Source organism: Diadema setosum, chromosome 2 (genome assembly GCF_964275005.1).
Source record: "Diadema setosum chromosome 2, eeDiaSeto1, whole genome shotgun sequence".
Lineage (NCBI taxonomy): Eukaryota > Metazoa > Echinodermata > Echinoidea > Diadematoida > Diadematidae > Diadema > Diadema setosum.
The window spans coordinates 43070141-43088273 of record NC_092686.1 but is presented as its reverse complement, the minus strand read 5'-3'; the positions used below and the strand labels follow the sequence as shown (position 1 = coordinate 43088273).

The window sequence follows — 18133 nt, the reverse complement described above, 5'->3', positions numbered from 1 at the left end:
TCATATTTCCTATGAAGTTTCTCCTTATCTCACAACAAAAAGTTGGACTCCAAATCCCCATCTCAACCAAAACTGTACATCCCTTTAACATGGTTTTATGTTACCATGACAGGACAGCAATTTATTGAAATTATTCTGTTAGTTTTCAGTGTTATTAAAGGTATTGTTTACCACTGGAAGATTTGAAAAATGTTCAAGTCATTACGTTTGATGCATATGTGTAGGTCAGTTGTATCACAAAACATCCTACCATGATATACATGTGTAAATTTCTCAATGAAGTCTAAAATATAATGAGATACACTATTTTTCTTAATGAACCATAACTGTAGTTAATTATAGAACAATTTATTATAACTGTTGTTCACATTTGTATATTTACCAATACCTACCATCAACCATACTGATTGACATTTTTCCATTAGTTGTTTCTATCCCTAACTCACATTTAGAACTATTTTGAAGCACTAAAGCTGGGTTTTGTTTCATCCGGATATGGTAAATTATGCCTTAATTCTTTTTTTTTTTACGATTCCTAAAATCTTAAATTTTGTATATCAAGTCCAAAATGCTCCCTGTTCATTTTAAAATTGTCATAGTTTGATCCTCATTTCATTTGAGGGGAACATTATTATTCAGAATACTTTTTTTTTGTACTATCAACTCCACTATGCGAATACAGTAAAATTAATTTTGAAAAAATTGCACCACTTTTGTGTGAGTTTTATTCTAATGCAATTTTCAACTTAAAAATGCTTGATTTTTATTGTAGGTAAATTTGATAAATCTTGTGCATTCATGAAATTGTTTATACATTTGATATAATGATGGTACAAAATATATAGATATATACAATGTAAGAGATGAGTTGTGAAAGTGGATGTTGAAAACAGGCAGGTCCTTGTTATCATGATGACATGAACTCATATTAGAGAATAAATGATACCATGAGGAACAAAAATTGTATTTGTGGTCATGAATATGAGATCAAGAGGTTGTTTGATTGCTGACTTGTGGGTGATTTATATGATAGTGTATTATCATGTAAGATGAAACTACAAAATAGCCCTTTGTTTTAAAAGACATACTTCAGGAAATAAGTATTTTGAAGTTATGATTACTTGAATTTCTCAAGTGAAATAGTTAAAAAAAAAGCAATACCTTTATTATGCTTTTATTTTTTAGTTTATTAATGAAATGCATACCAATTAAGTTATTTCATGAGTAAAATAAGTCTTTACAGAATGATATGACAGCCACATGTTTTAGATGATTACCTTGACCAGTTCCCTACAAGAGTGTGAGACCTCCATAGACTTTGAAGTACCCACAAGGTTCCAATAAAGCAATCAGTAACTATGAGTCATATACATGTATTCACCTAAATATTTGTTTGTAATGTTTTCAACTCTTGACATTTACTTGATTTATTAATTCTATTAATTCTATTTATTTTTTCCATGGCCAGAAATTTCTTTGAAAGAAATAATTCCATCGTTCATTACTGTGTATCTGGGGATAGATTTCACCTATTTACTAAATCTATCTTTCTATCTCTATCTATCTATCTATCTATCTATCTATCTATCTATCTATCTATCTATCTATCTATCTATCTGTCTATCTATCTATCCATCTACCCACATATGTGCATTAGACCATATACGTAGTAATAAGTACCACTTCCAAAAAGTAAAGAGCTTTTACAAAACCACTCTCACTAAAATCAACTTTTTGTCATAGCCTACTAGGCATATTTCCCATGGCTTGAACTGTCATCTTCCATGTGCAAATTTGCAGAAGATGTAGATGAAGATAGACACTGTGTAAAACAATCTGAGTGCCTTGCTCACCAAATCACATGTGTGATAGCTTCCTTATAGGTTGTATTTTGCACAGAAATGGAACCAAGATTGTATGCCCAAAAATGGTCTGAAATTCATTGCAATTTATTCTTGCGTGGTGAGAGGGGTGAGGGTCATGTCATGGCTCTAAAAATATTTGACTTGTTGATATAAGGCACTGCATAGGATTGGTAGTTGAAGATGTGGAAATGGGGATCAAGGCAAAGATTGAACTTCAAAAGAGCACTGAATGACTTAGACTTGAAGGTACAGATTTATATTGTCAAATACATACTTGCAGCTCCCATTATCAAAGGCTCATCATGTGGATTTTCGGTCATATTTTCCCCTCTCTCTCGCAAAGTCCCAATTTAGGTTTTATTTAACCATGAGCGAATCATGCTTTGGAAAGATGAAGGCTAGTCTTTGGGAGGTGTTGGTGTGCCATGTAGGGCAATGAAATTTTTATAATGGCCTCTAACTGACCCAGAATAGCAAATTAATGTCTCACAACTCAACTACCCTCTAATATTGTAAACAAACAATAAGAAAATAAAACTCAAGCCAGAAGAACAAAAAAAAACTCATAAACAAATATGAACCAAAATCTCCCTATGCTTTCAATTCATAGCCAATATTTCTCTAGCTCTATGATTCTGTTGGTGATGAGTGATTAACAGAAAATGTTCTGATTGGTGGTTTCTTTTGGTCCAAGGGAGGGGATGGAGTGATTAACTGGGGTGCAAACAGGTAGAAATAGCTCAGGTGTTATTGTCCTACAAGAAGGACTTCATCTCGTTTAGAATTGACAATTTATGCTTAAGGAGTACATTTTGGGATGATTTTTAGAAAGTCAGAGAAGGTCAAAACAATGTAACGTATCACCAGATTTACAGCTTGGAGCTATATATAGCTCCTTACCATATACAGTAGGGGAATGCCCTTCTCCCATCCCCCCCCCCCAAACCAAATCACACACCTTTCTGCTTTGCTACTCTGCTATAATGTGATAGTGAAATGAATTTTCAAATTGTAGAAGCCACAATGTACAGACAAAAATTAATGTGCAGGCCTAAGGTGAAATACAGTACTACAGTAAGGCGAAAAACAATATAACGTATCGCCAGATATACAGCTTGGAGCTACATAATAGCTCCTTACCATAGAGGGGAAACCCCTTCTCCCACCCCCCCCCCCAAAAAAAAAAATCCCCAAAATCACACACCTTTCTGCTTTGCTACTCTGCTATAATGTGAGAGTGAAATGAATTTTCAAATTGTTGAAGCCGCAATATACAGACAAAAATAAATGTGTAGGCCATCCCAAGGCGAAATACAGTAGATACCGGTACTGTAACATATGACCATAGGTACACGGTAGGTGCCTTTCCGACTGTAGGCCTATGGCGGGCTAGATACGACAGAATTCGACTAGGCCTATATAACTTGGTACTGCGATAATCGACCATTTCTGATAACTTGTTAGCTAGCTAGAGCGGTCCGTCTTCACTTCCCAAAATTGTTTGCGGACTATTTCATTATATGAGGGGTGAGGTGAATACTTTATAAAATGTAAATAACAATTTACGTGACTCTGATAAAGAATAATCATAAATTGCAGAAGACTGTCGCATTAGTTAATTTTTATCACCTGTCATGAAGATAATTCATGGAAAGATGATGACAGTATCCACAAGCGCCTCACTCGGAGACCACCCCTTGTCGCGAATCGATGCGCCCAAACAAGGAAGTGCTAACTTTTTACACCCTCTTCCACATACACACGGCATAATCCCGGCGGCCGCGCTGATGCGGACTTGACTCAGAGGCGTTGTCTGTATCCATGACCTAAACTGAGTGCGTGAGGGAAACTGGAACTGGGAAATGCGATTTGGAAAAAGACGACTTGAGCTTGTCTACGAAAGTTCCCCATGTCTGAATGTTGTTAACTCAATTTCGACGCACTGCTTTTATAAACGCGAAGACCATCAGACTACCAACGTGACCAACGACAATTTTAGCAATCCAAACATCTCGCAGCTGCAGCTCTCAAGAGTCTCGGCTCGCTGAGCGCTCCGACGATACGCGTACGAGCAAGGCGAGGTAGGGCGGCCACAGTAAATGCAAGCACAAGCAGACGACTTTTCCTAACTCACACTGAACCTCCTGCTGGTGGTAACTACGGGATTATTTCCTTGTTATCATCCCAGACCGTGAATGTATAAATACGTAAGTTTTGTCAGCGAAATTAAAAAAGGCTGGGCAGAATGTGCCCCCGTAAATTTCGTGCAATATTGGCCCTAACTCGTGCAATATTCCCTGGTATCCCATTCATAGCCATCCAATATAATATAATATAACTAAATTGTTACAAAACTGTTGGTAGCTACTGTACCTCATCGTTACTGGTACGGTATCAGTTTAGTCACCTTATTATTATACCTTGTTTATACAAAATTTAGGAAACTTTTTAGTGGCTAACTATGGACATTGCCAGGTTATGACGTGTACTTTCTTAAAGCAGAGATAAAATGCACTACCCTTCGTACTGGGTACTAAACTTTCGATCCTCGTCTACTAATAATACAACTATGAGGGGAACCAACATGTGCTAAAATAATGTATGTGCTCCATTCACAACACATTTGTTCCTTTGGTAAACAGTGTTCCCGCTTTACAAAATTTATCTTGCAGCAGTGTGGAATTCCAATACAAATACACTAAGCTGTACTAGAAAAAGATTAGTAACTTATGGTTAGCTTGAAGTATAATGAAGAATACTCATTGGTAAGATTATAATTATGATAGGTATTCAGTTAATGAAATTCCTGTGTCAAGTTTTTTTATTTTTTTTTATTACAACTGATTAATGATTTGCACTACATCAAAGTAAAGTAGAACTTACTGAATTGAATCCCCTTTTTTCAGTAGTAGCCATGTGCACGACTAAAGAATGAGGCTCGATTCAATAATGTACAGTTGTATATGCCTGGTATGATTTATTTTGTCATGCATGGCTACTAAGTCACTGATCAATTCAGTGCTTACATATTTGCAGTCATATAGGGCAACTGATCAGTTAAAATAAATAGTGTCAAACACCTGATGACTCAGAAGTGCCACATGCAGAGTAGTGTCTACATACATTGTATAATATGCCTGACCATACAATGTTTATGTCTGTCATTTAGCAGAAGAATTATAGAACAACAAAGCAAAATGAACTTTTAAATATTGTTATCTGTATATGAATTCATATCAGGCTGAACAGAATCTTTTTTTTTTTCTCTCTCTCTCTAGACAGTGCATGTGGTCTATTCAGCCCCTGGGTTAAACTTTGAAATTTTGGTGGGCCCAAAATAAAATGATTAAGCATAAAAAAAAAAAAAAAACAATCTTAATCTTAGTATATATTCGAGCCGCTAAAAGACAACCTTTTTGGAAGTTTGGTATGAGACCAAACGTAAATTTTAGTGACCTGACCATAGAGCCACAGCTTGACTGCTGTACGAAGTGTAGATGGAGCCATGTACAAAAATAATACATTATGTACCAATATTCTACACTCTCAAGCACACATAATTTATCATATAATATGGGTACATTATATATTTAAGCATAGGTATATCTATATAAAATCACTCTCCCTGTTCTGCACCGAGTTTTTTGCCATTCAGTCTTCAATGAACTTCCCATTAAAACATTTGCTCTTGTTCATCAGATAATTAATTGAGCAGTTGTATTTTCGCATATCTCAATTAAACCATTATTCTCATGTCAGATTTATAGAGTGTTTAATTTGATTGAGTGTGCTAATACCCAGTGCCTGTTAAAATTTTGTTTATTACCTCCGCCAAGGGAGGAGGTTATGTTTTTGTTACTGTTGGTTTGTTAGTTAATTAGTTAGTTAGTTTGTCCGTGTGCAAAATAACTCAAAAAGTTGTGCACAGATGTAGATGAAACTTGCAGGGAATGTTGAGAATGACACAAGTAACAGATCGTCTAATTTCGGTAGTGATCCGAGAATTTTTGGAGAATTTATGAAGGATTTTTGATATTTTGGCAGGTAGGGTCAATGAACTTGGGAGTTCAGGCTGCGCGTATTTGAGGTTTGCATGCGCGCACTAAAGTGCGTGCACTAGTTTCTGCTAAGGCGAAGCGCGCCATGCAGCTGAGGTTTTATGACGTAAAAAAGGCTTCTATATTGAGAAATCGGGCAATTTTTCAGCCTATGAGTGTGGAAATCACTGATCTCTATTATGGAAGAGCCCAAAGAGCTTTTCCCCAGTGGTGGAGAGGAGAAAAATCTCCTTGGGAAGAGCAAGATCATAGGTGGAACGTAGCTGCATGGAGGAGGTCTGTGCTGTCAGAGTGCTTTTCTTGTTTTTGTTTGTTTCCATGACTCACAATATACATGTGCAAGTCAAATTATCACAGCCATATAATTCTACAATGTACATAGCCAAACATGTTCTCTTGGCAATTTGAATTGACTACAAACTTCCCTGCAGAAGAATCATTGGTTATGAGACTTTTGCATACATTGTACAGTGGCTACATTTTCCATTTACAATATCATGGGCATTTATATTGTATTGAACAAGAACATTGTTCACCAAGACTGGAAATGTATGTTTACTCATAGAGTGCTCATAATTGTGTGCCGGACTCCAGGCTGTTACTATGGATGGTTTACTTTGGCACTAATATTTTATGCTGAAGTTTCTGGTTTGTTTGTTTGCTTTGTTTTGTTTTGGGTTTGGTAGCCTTTTGAGCACCAACCAAATTTACTATCTAGAGTTAAAAAAAAGTTACAAATTAGCCTCTGTTTGTTGCCCTCGTTTATTTGTCTAGTTCTGAAATCATGCAATATACATCCAAAGACCTATCTCAATAGCATGATGCCTGCATGTTTTCACTTAAGGCTTAAAGGTTAAGGTTAATTCAAGGTTTAGAATATCATATTGCCTGCCAACCTATCCATAGCAATTGTTTACAGAGGCTATATTCCAGGTTTCCAATAAATGACCAATTTATGCTAGTCTGACTCTTCTCCATGTTGGAAGGTGTGTAAAATCAAATAAGGCATATTATCGCAGACAGCTTGAATAATAACTCATACCCAGTGTATAGTCTTTAGTAACTTTAATTGATTAATAATGATTCAGTGTAGTACATATTTTACTTTTTCTCTCTTTCTCTTTCTAGAGCTTTCATCAGATTCAGAACAGGAGATAGAATGGAGATGACACAACATTCATCAGAGACGACACTGAGATGGCTCCCCTGCCACTTGGTCATCCTTACACTTATGCTCCAGTTGGTGTCCTCAGCTCCTCTCTCCTCCTACCTGGTGTCATCCTTCACCAGCCCCAATCCCAGTCTGCGTTTCAGACTCATGGCTGTAGATAACACTACTGGTGATGTCTACATTGGAGCCGAGGAGGAGATATACCACCTAGGAGCAGATTTCATCTTGAGAGAGACCGTTGAGGTTGGATTATGTAATATATCGGGATCCTCGTATTTTGGTGAACAGGACAAGAACAGACTGCTTGTCATCGCACCTGCACCTACAGAGAGACTCATTACATGTGGAACATGTGAAGGATATTGTGAGATAAGAAAATTATCTAATATCACTGATGCTGAAACTGTTTATGGCACCCCTGCTGATCGACGGTTAGTAGTGGGGAGAAATGACGTGCCCATGGTTGGAATAGTAGCTGGTAATCAAAACTCTCAGTATCTGTTTACAGGTATAAGTGTCGTTCAGATGCCAACTGGAAACCCTGTTTCAAAGTTCAACATATCGTCATTCAAAACTGACCAAATAATTGCAGTAACGAAGTTGCTTGAGAATCTTCACTACACTCAAGTTAGTTGGAAGTCTCCATACATTTATTACACCATTCAGTTAAAGGTAGAGAATTTAAATCCTGCGGTGGCTGTGATAGGCCGCCTTTGCACAGACACAACTGATCCCAGCCTCGAGTCATACACACAAATTCAACTAGAATGTACAGACCAGGCTGGATTAAACTACAACGTGATCCAAGCAGCTCACATTGGTCCTGCAGGATCCCAGCTAGCCGACTCCTTGAGTATCAATAGTACTGATGACGTCATGTATGCTGTGTTTACCAAGGAGAGCTCATCACCTGTACAGTCTGCTCTGTGTCTCTACAAGATGAGTGATATCCAGCAGAGATTTACACAAGCTGTAGATGACTGCTTCGCATGTTCTGACGGTAACTGTGATGGAAAATCAATTAGCTTTTTGCGAGACAGCTCATGTGGTTTGGTAAGTTCAGCATATTATTATGCATCATATCATCAGTGTAATAAGCACCCACACAGTGCCCTATACACAACAGAGAATATTTACACGTATTTCAAGGGTAAGGGCAATTATCCCCTAGACAATTATTTCAGACCCTCCCCCTAGCCCTAACCCTAATCCTAATAATGAAACCTAATCCTTTCCGTAACCCAAACTCTTATCCTAAACCCAACCCTAACCCTGTAGTCTTTACTTTACTCTAACCTTATCACTAACCAGTATTTATCGGGGGGGGGGGGGGGGGGTGTAGTATTTGCCCTGATAAGATTTCATGGGATATAGTTTCTGTTCAGTGCTATAAAGATGTGTACATTGTACATTTTTTTTTTTTTTTTGCCATCTCGTTATACCTTTGCTCTTCCATCGGCAGAAGGACAGTAAAGTACTTTTTTTGTTGTTCAAGATTTCAAACATGATTTTTTTTTTTTTGTGAGTTTGCGATGCTTCTGTCATACAAGATGTAGGTGTCCATCCATAAGGCCAATGCTTGTTCAGTTAGCCTGCCCTGATGTAGCTAGCATAAAAAATTCATGCTATCAGACATTATATCCATCACAAATTATTTCTTGTCCTCCGATAGGTCGAGGGCATTAAGAAAGACAAAACATATTTCCACCATGAGAATCCTATCCTAATATCTTTTTGGGGGGAAATAGAAAATACATCCCACTGCCATGGCGATATTTGCTATCTGCATGTGCACTACCCTTGTCACAAGTGTATATTTAGCATGTGAGACATCACATCACAGTACGCTTTTCCACCAAACACAGTGTCTGTACTGGTTTAATAGCAAGAGGACTGTATTAAAAGGGTATTGTGTAGTCGATGCATACTCTTTTACATGTACTTGTGCTGGGGAAAAAAAAAACTTTTTTGTTGTTATCCAGCCACTTTGTTTTTCTGTCATCTTGAAAGTCATTGGATGGACATATACACATACATCTAGAACAAATATATTAGGCCACTGTTTGAGGTTCTGGTTAGACTTCATGGTTTTGGTGACTTTAAACCTTGTCACTTTGGCACCTCCATTGGCACACGACACGATTTGCATCCCGGTATAGCTTCCTTGGAGCTGCGAATGGGATTACTGCAACAAGTAACAAGTAACAAGTAATAGTACTTTGGACTTCGATGTTTGCACATAGTTTCAATCAGGACCTCTCAGACCTGGTACATTTATTTGTTATATATGAGATGTAATTCAAAGTTTTGCAAGAGTGCTGTTAACGCTGTTACTGTATTAGCTGTAGTGAAAAAGTTTTATTCAAAGCAAGGATGACATCTAATTCACAGAATAAAGAAACAACATCGATTGTAGCAAGTTTATTCCTCTCACATACCTCAGTGAACATAAAGTTTGTTTTATTTGTGTGAAAAAATCTGAACTGCAATGGTGTGCAATGAGCTAAGTCAGTGTTGAACAAAGAAGGGAAAGTTCTGTTTTGAAAGTTCCAAGCTCACAATGACTTCCAATACACCCGCTGAGGCAAGACTATCATTGGGGACTATGGGGATGATACAAACTGTTGACTCAAGGATGAATGATGGAGGTACATACACATACTGTGCATTTGGCAGAGTGCCTATTTAAAGAGCATAAAATGTTAAGCTCTAGGATTATTGATAGAAAAATTACAATTGGAGGATTGAGGAAGGGAGGAGTACATGTCTTCAAAGTGTGTTATGGTCATGTTACTTTGTGAGATTATGGTGTTAACATGTATATTGTATACTGTGCTAGTATCGAACCTCGCCAAAGCCGGAAAGCATAGAATGCCAAGCTACTGAGGGTGGCAATGCTTACTACGCCTACGCCAATGGAGTGAACCCTGTGAATGCTTCACAAGTACTCACCTTCTCTGATGTGGAGCCTACTTCTATTGTCACTACAAGAGAGAGAGACTCTACTGTAGCTTTCATCGGAAGCAGTGGTGGTGACTTGCTGAAGGTAATAACTGCCTGCTTGTGTATTGACTTAATTATTGTTGGTTGTCATCTAAACCATTCCATATCCCAATTTTTGGTCATATTTGTAGGTGATTCACTATCAGTGTATCACCTATTGTGTTGTCAATATCTCCTTTTCTTTTATAGATTTCTTTTTATTCCTCTTTCTTTCTGCCATATTTTGAATTTATGACCAAATAACATGAAATTTTCAGTCAACATACATTGTTTCTCGTATCTATATCTAATGACATCAAACTTTTCACGACCATAACATATTTGTGACGTCATTTAGGTGCCACTTTGTGAGTTCCACATGATGTGAAATGAGCGATCATATCGTCATAACTTTCTCATTTTCAGTGAGCATTAAGTTCAAGTGCCACCTTATCTTTTTGCATAGTGCTTATCAGTCAGGCTGTCATGATGTGGCATGATATTATGTGTTCACCAAAATTTTAAAAAGCTTGAAAAATGCCTTCCGATTTTCCATGTTTTTAGACAATCTTAAGCCTTTCAAAATTTCTGTGTGTGCGTGTCTGTCCCCGTGTTTTTGCATGCAGAAACATGAAAATGCACTTTCTTTGATTGATTTGGATTCCTGATTCCTCCAGCACTCATATCCATTTATTTTCAGTCAATTTTGACCTATAACAAATAAGAATACGTCTGCATCAAAGTTGAAATTGTGTGTGTGCATCTATATGCAAATGTAGGGAAAAAAATGGCTTTTGTTCATTTGGCCATAGCTCCTCAAAAATGCAGGGCAATCTTACGTTATTATTTCATAAATTCCAAAAGTGTATGAATTGTTAATGACATTTCATGTATCAATATTTCAATTAAGGTTGTATGATGCCGTCATATCCTCATCTGAAATAAAAAAAAAAGATTGGAGTGCAATTTTGTGATGTACTGTTTCTGACATTAATCGCATAGTACATATTAATTCATTGTATCACCCGAACAGAGTTCGGAGGATATTATGGATTTGGCCTAGTTGCGCCGCGTCTGCCATGTCCGCCATGCACATCCGCCACGTCCGTCATAGAGATTTTCTTGTGAGTGCTTTACTGGCTGCAGTTCTTCTTCGATCATCTTCAAATTTGGCATGAAGGTGTATAACATGATGCACAGGATAGAGTGCGTTAGTGGAGGCGTATAGCGTACTCGAGGGTATTTACAATTGTGAAACATGCACGAGGCGAAGCCGAGTGCATGTTGCCCTACATTGTAAATACCCGAGAGTGAGCTATACACCTCCACTAACGCCACAGAATAATCCTGTGCATCATTTGTTTTATAAAATGGGTCGAAAATTCGAAAACTAACATTTTTCAGCGTTTTTCACGTACCTTTGTGGGTCAAGACGTCCGAAGATGTTCGTCCCGAACATTTAAGCACGTCGCACTCGGAAATCCCTCACATATAAGTATGATGGGGGGTTGGGTTTCTGGACACTCAAGTTCCCGCATGAAAACTTACTTATTTTACATAGAATATGCACCCTTTACCTTAAAGACTTGATATAGACTCCTCATATAGGCCTACTAGACAACATACTTTGAAAACGGCGTGAGAATTAACCTGCTAAATCATTGGATTTGCCCTTCAGAGTGACTCCATGTACGCGTCCGGTCCCACAACGCTTGGTCTACTGTACTGTACGTATATGTATGCCACACATGTTATGCATGCACAAGGGAAGAAAGGCCGGCAGGCCGGCCGGCAGCCCGAACTAGAAGTTGTTTTACAGGATTGACAGCGCGTATGCATGCAATTCAAAGGAGCCGCCGCGCGCACAGACGATCGGCAATAGGATTTAACACGCAGTGCAATGGGACTAGAATAACCAAAGCACACGTGACTCATTTCAGCGCTTCCTATTGGCTACATTCTTGAACCCATTTTATGATATTATAATAAGATAAAGAAGCGTGTCATTTTTGGTGATACCACCCTCTCTTGTTCGTCTTTATACATGAAAAGGTAAATATTACAGGGTCAGCTTGTGTGTGCGACGCTGGCCTTGTTTCTCGACCGACTTTTTTCAAATTTGGTATGTAAATGTATCATAGTCAAATCTATACACCTACATGTATTCCTATTGATAATGCTGTCCTCACTGTTCCAACTTTTACAGGGTCAAAGGTTACCCTGATCATGTCAAAATTTGCAGAAGTGCTTATTTATGCAATAACTTGATTGTTACTCAATGCATTTTATTCAGACTTGCTAAGGAGGTGTATGGGTGGTCATTCTACATGAAGGACACAACAGTTTTTGGTGATGGCGCCCTCGATGTTCCGACTTGGATGCCAATGCACATTCCTTGTGTGTGCTCTATCAGCCACATCTTATCAGATTTTCTTCAAATTTGGCAAGAAGGTGCATTATACTGAAATGAAGATGCCTATATTGATTTTGGTGGTGGCACCCTCGTTTGTCTTTATACAGTGTACATGAAAAGATGAATTTAACAGGGTCTGCTTGTTTGTGCGACGCTGGCCTTTTTTCTGGACCGATTTTTTTTTCAAATTTGGACATGTAAATGTACCATAGTCAAATTTACACCAATATTCAATGTTGCCCTCACTGTTCCACCTTTAACAGGGTCAAAGGTCACCCTGATCATGTCAAAATTTGCAAAAATGCATGCTTAATAGGCAATAATTTGATTGTTACTGGATTTTACTCAGACTTGCTAAAGAGGTGTATGGTTGGTCATTCTATGAAGGACACAACAGTTTGTGGTGACGGCGCTTTCAGTGTTCCGACTTGGAGGCCATGTCACATTTCTTGTATATTTTATGCTGTATAAGACATTTCTTATCGGATATTATTTGACCTTGCTATTGTGGTTTATGGGGAGTTATTCTAGGTAACAAAAGTTTTCATTGCCAGCGCTCTCCTTCACATGCCGTATTCCTTGTATTTGCTATATAACAGCCTCATTTCTCGTCGGATTTTATTGTATCCTGCATCAGTTGCCATATTATACAACAATCTGGCCTAAAAAGTAATCCAGGTGGGGTACTGGAAATGGGTTCGGGGGATACATGTGCTCGAATGTGTCTCCTGTGTGAGTGCTCTAGTTGTCAATGACACAAACAAACACAACTACTTAATAGTTCGGTTCAATTTTTACTTTTTGTGTTTAAATATTTTTGGTAATTTGTGACCGTTCCTTTTCTATCCTCTGCTGTCTTTTGTGTCAACTTGCTGTCATATTTAATACAAGTACACAGTTTCAAAATAAGCCTTCTTTTTACATGATCAGCTGTAATTGACAAGTGAGTTTTTGATTGCATGTTTCATGATTTGTGCGGCGATATGTGACTCTGATGCATTCAAACCATGTTCCCCATATCATATAATTTGTTTTCACGTCAGAAGTTAGTGCTGGCTAGTGCTGCTGTTCACTTTTTGTTTCACATCCGTTGTCAATCATGGCGGTACAAAAGCTTGGCTAGAAAGCCAAATGAAGAGCACTCTTATTACTTGTACACTACAGATCACAGAGTGAGCATACACCGTGTATCTATTGTAGCAACAACAATGGAGCATGCACGTGTGACAAAACATTCCCGAAACACCGAGAGACGTGTCTCTGAAAGCTGAATTAAATGTATGTAGTCAAAGGTCAAATACATAAAATTTTACTATTTCCACCATATCTATGCAATGCCTGAAGATATTTTCTTGAAACTTAGTGTATACATGTATTACCCAATTAAGATTCTCTGGTGAAAGTTTGGGTCATGAGGTCAAAGGGCAAAGGTCAAAAGGTCAAGTAAAATATTAAAACTTCACCTTTTTAGCTCACCTGAGCCAAAGGCTGAGCCAAAGGCTCAAGTGAGCTATTGCGATCGCCCTTCGTCCGTCGTCCGTCGTTCGTCGTCCGTCGTGCGTAAACTTTTTACATTTTCATCTTCTTCTTGAAAACCCCAGGACCGATTTTCATCAAACTTGGCAGGTAGCATCCCTAGGGGGTTAGGAACTCAATTTGTTAAAATGGGCACCATGCCCCACCCAGGGGGCCCCCAGGGGGGCAAAACCCCCCAAAATTAAGGAATCTTTTAAAATGTTCTTCTCTAGAACCAGAAGTGATGGAGCTAAGTTAATACTATGAGTTAGTACATTCACGACTGTAGTTTCAAGTTTGTTCATGGCAGAATCAGGGGTGCCCCCCTTGGGACCCAGGGGAGGGGGATGAGGAGGTGTCCTAATGGGGCCTAAATTGTACATTTTTATCTTGACCCATTTTTACCATGACCCATTTTCAGCAAACTTGGCAGGTAGCATCCCTAAGGGGTTAGGATCTCAATTTGTTAAAATGGGCACCATGCCCCACCCAGGGGGCCCCCAGGGGGGCCCAAACCCCCAAAATGAAGGAATTTTTAAAAATCTTCTCTAGAATCAAAAGTAATAGAGCTAAGATAATACTATGAGTGAGTACATTAATGACTGTAGTTTTGAGTTTGTTCATAGGAGATCCAGGGGTGCCCCTCTTGGGGGCAGGGGTGGGGGTGGTTGGGAAGGTCCAAATGGGGGCCTGAATTGCACATTTTCATCTTCTTCCTGAAAACCTCATGATGGATTTTCGTCAAACTTGGCAGGTAGCATCCCTAGGGGGTCAGGATCTAAATTTATCAAAATGGGCACCATGCCTCACCCAGAGGGCCCCAGGGGGCCCCAATCCACAATAATTAAGGAATCTTAAAAATTTGGGCCCTTATTGTACATTTTCATCTTCTACTTGAGAATGCCTGGTCAAATTTTGGTAGAGCTGTGAATAATTTAGATTAATGACTGCGTGAAAGGTGAACTTGCGATACTCAGGTGAGCGCTAGACCCGCGGGTCTCTTGTTTCTCTGTACCTTGGAAATTGTTCAAGGTATCTTCATGGATCATAGTATATTTGGGCAATTCCACGGTAACTGACGTTACACGTAAGGATTTTCATGAAATTGTTTGCCTTGTAGTTTTGTGAATGAAAGCACCTTGGGCTTGCAATTAGCATTGATGAATAAGTTCATGAGAATGAAGAAATGGGTGGAAAGTTTTTCTCTCAAACTGCATTTCTTATCACATAGCAAGTGAAAATGTGTCGGTAACTGACGTTACTGAAAAAGGACATGGGAAATGAGATGAAAATGGAAATATCTCATGTCCCTGACTTTTAGCCTTTATGTGTTTAATATGGCAATACACCTAGGTTCTTAGGAACAGGTGTGCAAAATAATGTGCACTTTAGATATTTCCTTTTAGCACCACGCCAATTTCAGTGAAGGCATGACGATAACTGACGTTACGCTTACATTTGCCATAGGGTTTACACATGCAAAATCATGATTGGGAATAGCTATGTGATATTTCATAATTCTGACCATTCAGAATGATTTGGTTGATATGGAGTCATACCTTGGTTTATCAGTCATAAATACACAATGAAATGAAACAGTAGTCCATTTTCTTTGTGTTCTATGAAAACTTAAAGGTAAACATGTCAGTAACTGACGTTACGTAACTGACGTTACACATACTTTGCTGTGGGGTTTACAGAGAACAAATTTATTTAACAGGTTATTATACTGCTGCAATGTACCAGTGACAATCCCAGGCAACTACAGCAACAAATTAAAACAAAATCTAAAGACACAAATAATATTGGGTGGGCCCTTATAGGGGGCACCCCCCCCCCCCCCCATGCCATAGCACAGTTGGGCAAAAATAATGTAAATGCACAAGAGGATATTTCTTGACATTTGTCTGAAGATTTAACTTTTATTCAACATTTATGATTACACAGAGCCATTAATAGATTAAGCAGTTCCAAGTATAAATATATTGACGTGGCTAAGGGCTTTTTTGTTTGTTTGTTTGTTTGTTTTTTAATGAACAGGAAAGTTTTTATCTACAAATTGTACATAGAGTGCTCCACCCATAATACCTTGTAGTACTACACAAAACATGGATATTTTTGTGCTTGAAAAAAATATCAAAATATCTTCCAGGTCATGGGGAAAAAAAACATGTATCAACTCATGAATATGCATAAATATGTATGAAATCTATTGTGATATATTTCTCCTTCTTTTCTTTATTTTACTCCTGATGATCTCCATCATCAATTGATTTAAATGAAAAGTGTCGCACTTTTAATATTTCTCTGTGAAGAAGAAAAATAAATGCTTTTTTGGTCAAAAGAGCATTATTGTTTTATTCCTAGCTTGAAGTAATTTAACTGTTTTGCTTTTCCTTTTCACTGATATATCACGGCTTGCAAATACATTTGAGATACCAAGAAATCGGACTTTGCAACGAAAGAATACTAAAATCAATATAAAAGACTCTCCCTGTTCATAATTATCATGTGTTGTATTACAAAATGTCCCTGCTTTAATAGAGTAAAGTAATCAACAAATACACACTGTATGAACAATATTTTTTAAACCCTATAGAATCCTCTCTCACTTTGAGCAACATCAGTGAGTTTCAAACAATAATGAGTACATGCCTTACGTACCATAATGCAAGATGAGCCATGTTAACTACACCACACATTTAAGTGCAAGAGAAGAAATATCTGTTTGTGCATTTGCCTTGAGGAAGAAACTTGACTAAGCTTCCTGAAAAAAAAGAAAAATGCCAGCAAAAGCAAACATTGGTGAAGATTGTTAAACTGTTGGTATACAGCTGTGCAGAAGTTTGTTTGTTTGTTTTTTTGTAGAAAATGTGGTTAACATGCAATCATGTCACTGATTAGGCCTACAAACTTTGGTAGCTTTATCATCCCGTAGGACTGGGAATGTACTAATTTGAGTGCGTACACTGCATGTGGCAAACTAAACTTCCAGATGATTTAACCTTAAACTTGTGCTGAATCAAAAATCGAAAGCTCAAGCCCCCCCCCCAACAAAAAAAGATAATCATGGTAAATGAATGAATAAATGAATTTAGAAATAAAAAAAAAAATATCCATGGACATACCATGGTAATGACATCATTTCCTATGAAAGGGATTGCTGCTCTTTGTTGTAAGTTGACTTCCCAGATGTATTGAAATGGCCAAAAGTCAAAAAATTTGCCTCAGTTATAATTACTGTCATGGTAACTGACGTTACATACTCGTGTATGACGTTTCGGTAACTGACGTTACACATATTGTAGTGTTCATTTTGACTCTCCAGTATGCCAAGTATCCTTATTTCTGGTATTAAAATAAAGGCATATGGGCATACATTAGAAATCCCAAGTTACATGATACAGCTCACTTCCTTGTTTTTGGTAACTGACGTTACATCCATCATTATCAAAGTGATTAACAGTTTTTATCAAATTCTTTAAAGCTACCAGCTTTTTTTTCTATCGTGTGGTAAAAGACTTCTCTGGTAACTGCATGCATATGAAAGATTGTTGTTTAGGGTACTAATAAAGTGGATATACAGAGAGTAAGTTATGCGACAATACACTCTTTTCACCATTGAGTTATAGGCATATTTTGGCAGCCATTTTGAAAATCAAAATGGCTGCTTTTATTGAAAAACATAATGATTCTTAAAACTTCAACTCAAGTACTGTCTGAAAATGTATGGTGTTTGAAACAAATATCATTTTGAATTTTTGGCACCTGTGTCCTAGTTACCGTGGAATTGCCCATATACATTTACTGACTGGCAGTGATTATCTAGAGAATTTAGGATTCATGGGGTCAAAGGTCAGGGGTCAAAGGTCAAGGGCAACACTTCAAAATTTTACTATTTCCCTCATGTTTATGCAATGCCAGCAGGATTATTATTTTTTTTTTTACACTTGGTATATGCAGGTATAACCTAATAGAGGTTCTCAGTTTTTTTTCTTTTGTTTTTTCCTTTGTTTTTGCCTCAAAGGTCAAAAGGTCAAAGATCAAGTGAAAGTGCTGAACTAATTTTTTCCTCCATATCTCGGAAGTGGCTCAAACACAAAAATGTGCCTGTTTTGAGCTTTATTTA

General features: G+C 37.8%; 1 protein-coding gene across 1 annotated transcript in view; it reads left to right on the top strand.

Annotated features, from left to right (window-relative positions):
• Positions 1-1460: 1460 nt before the first annotated feature.
• LOC140245303 (plexin-A4-like) overlaps positions 1461-18133 on the top strand; it is a 100422-nt gene continuing 83749 nt past the window's right edge. Inside the window, exons 1-3 of the mRNA XM_072324890.1 lie at positions 1461-1574; positions 7137-8147; positions 9934-10140. Coding sequence (XP_072180991.1) covers positions 1461-1574; positions 7137-8147; positions 9934-10140 — 1332 coding nt within the window. The remainder of the gene's footprint in view (positions 1575-7136; positions 8148-9933; positions 10141-18133) is intronic.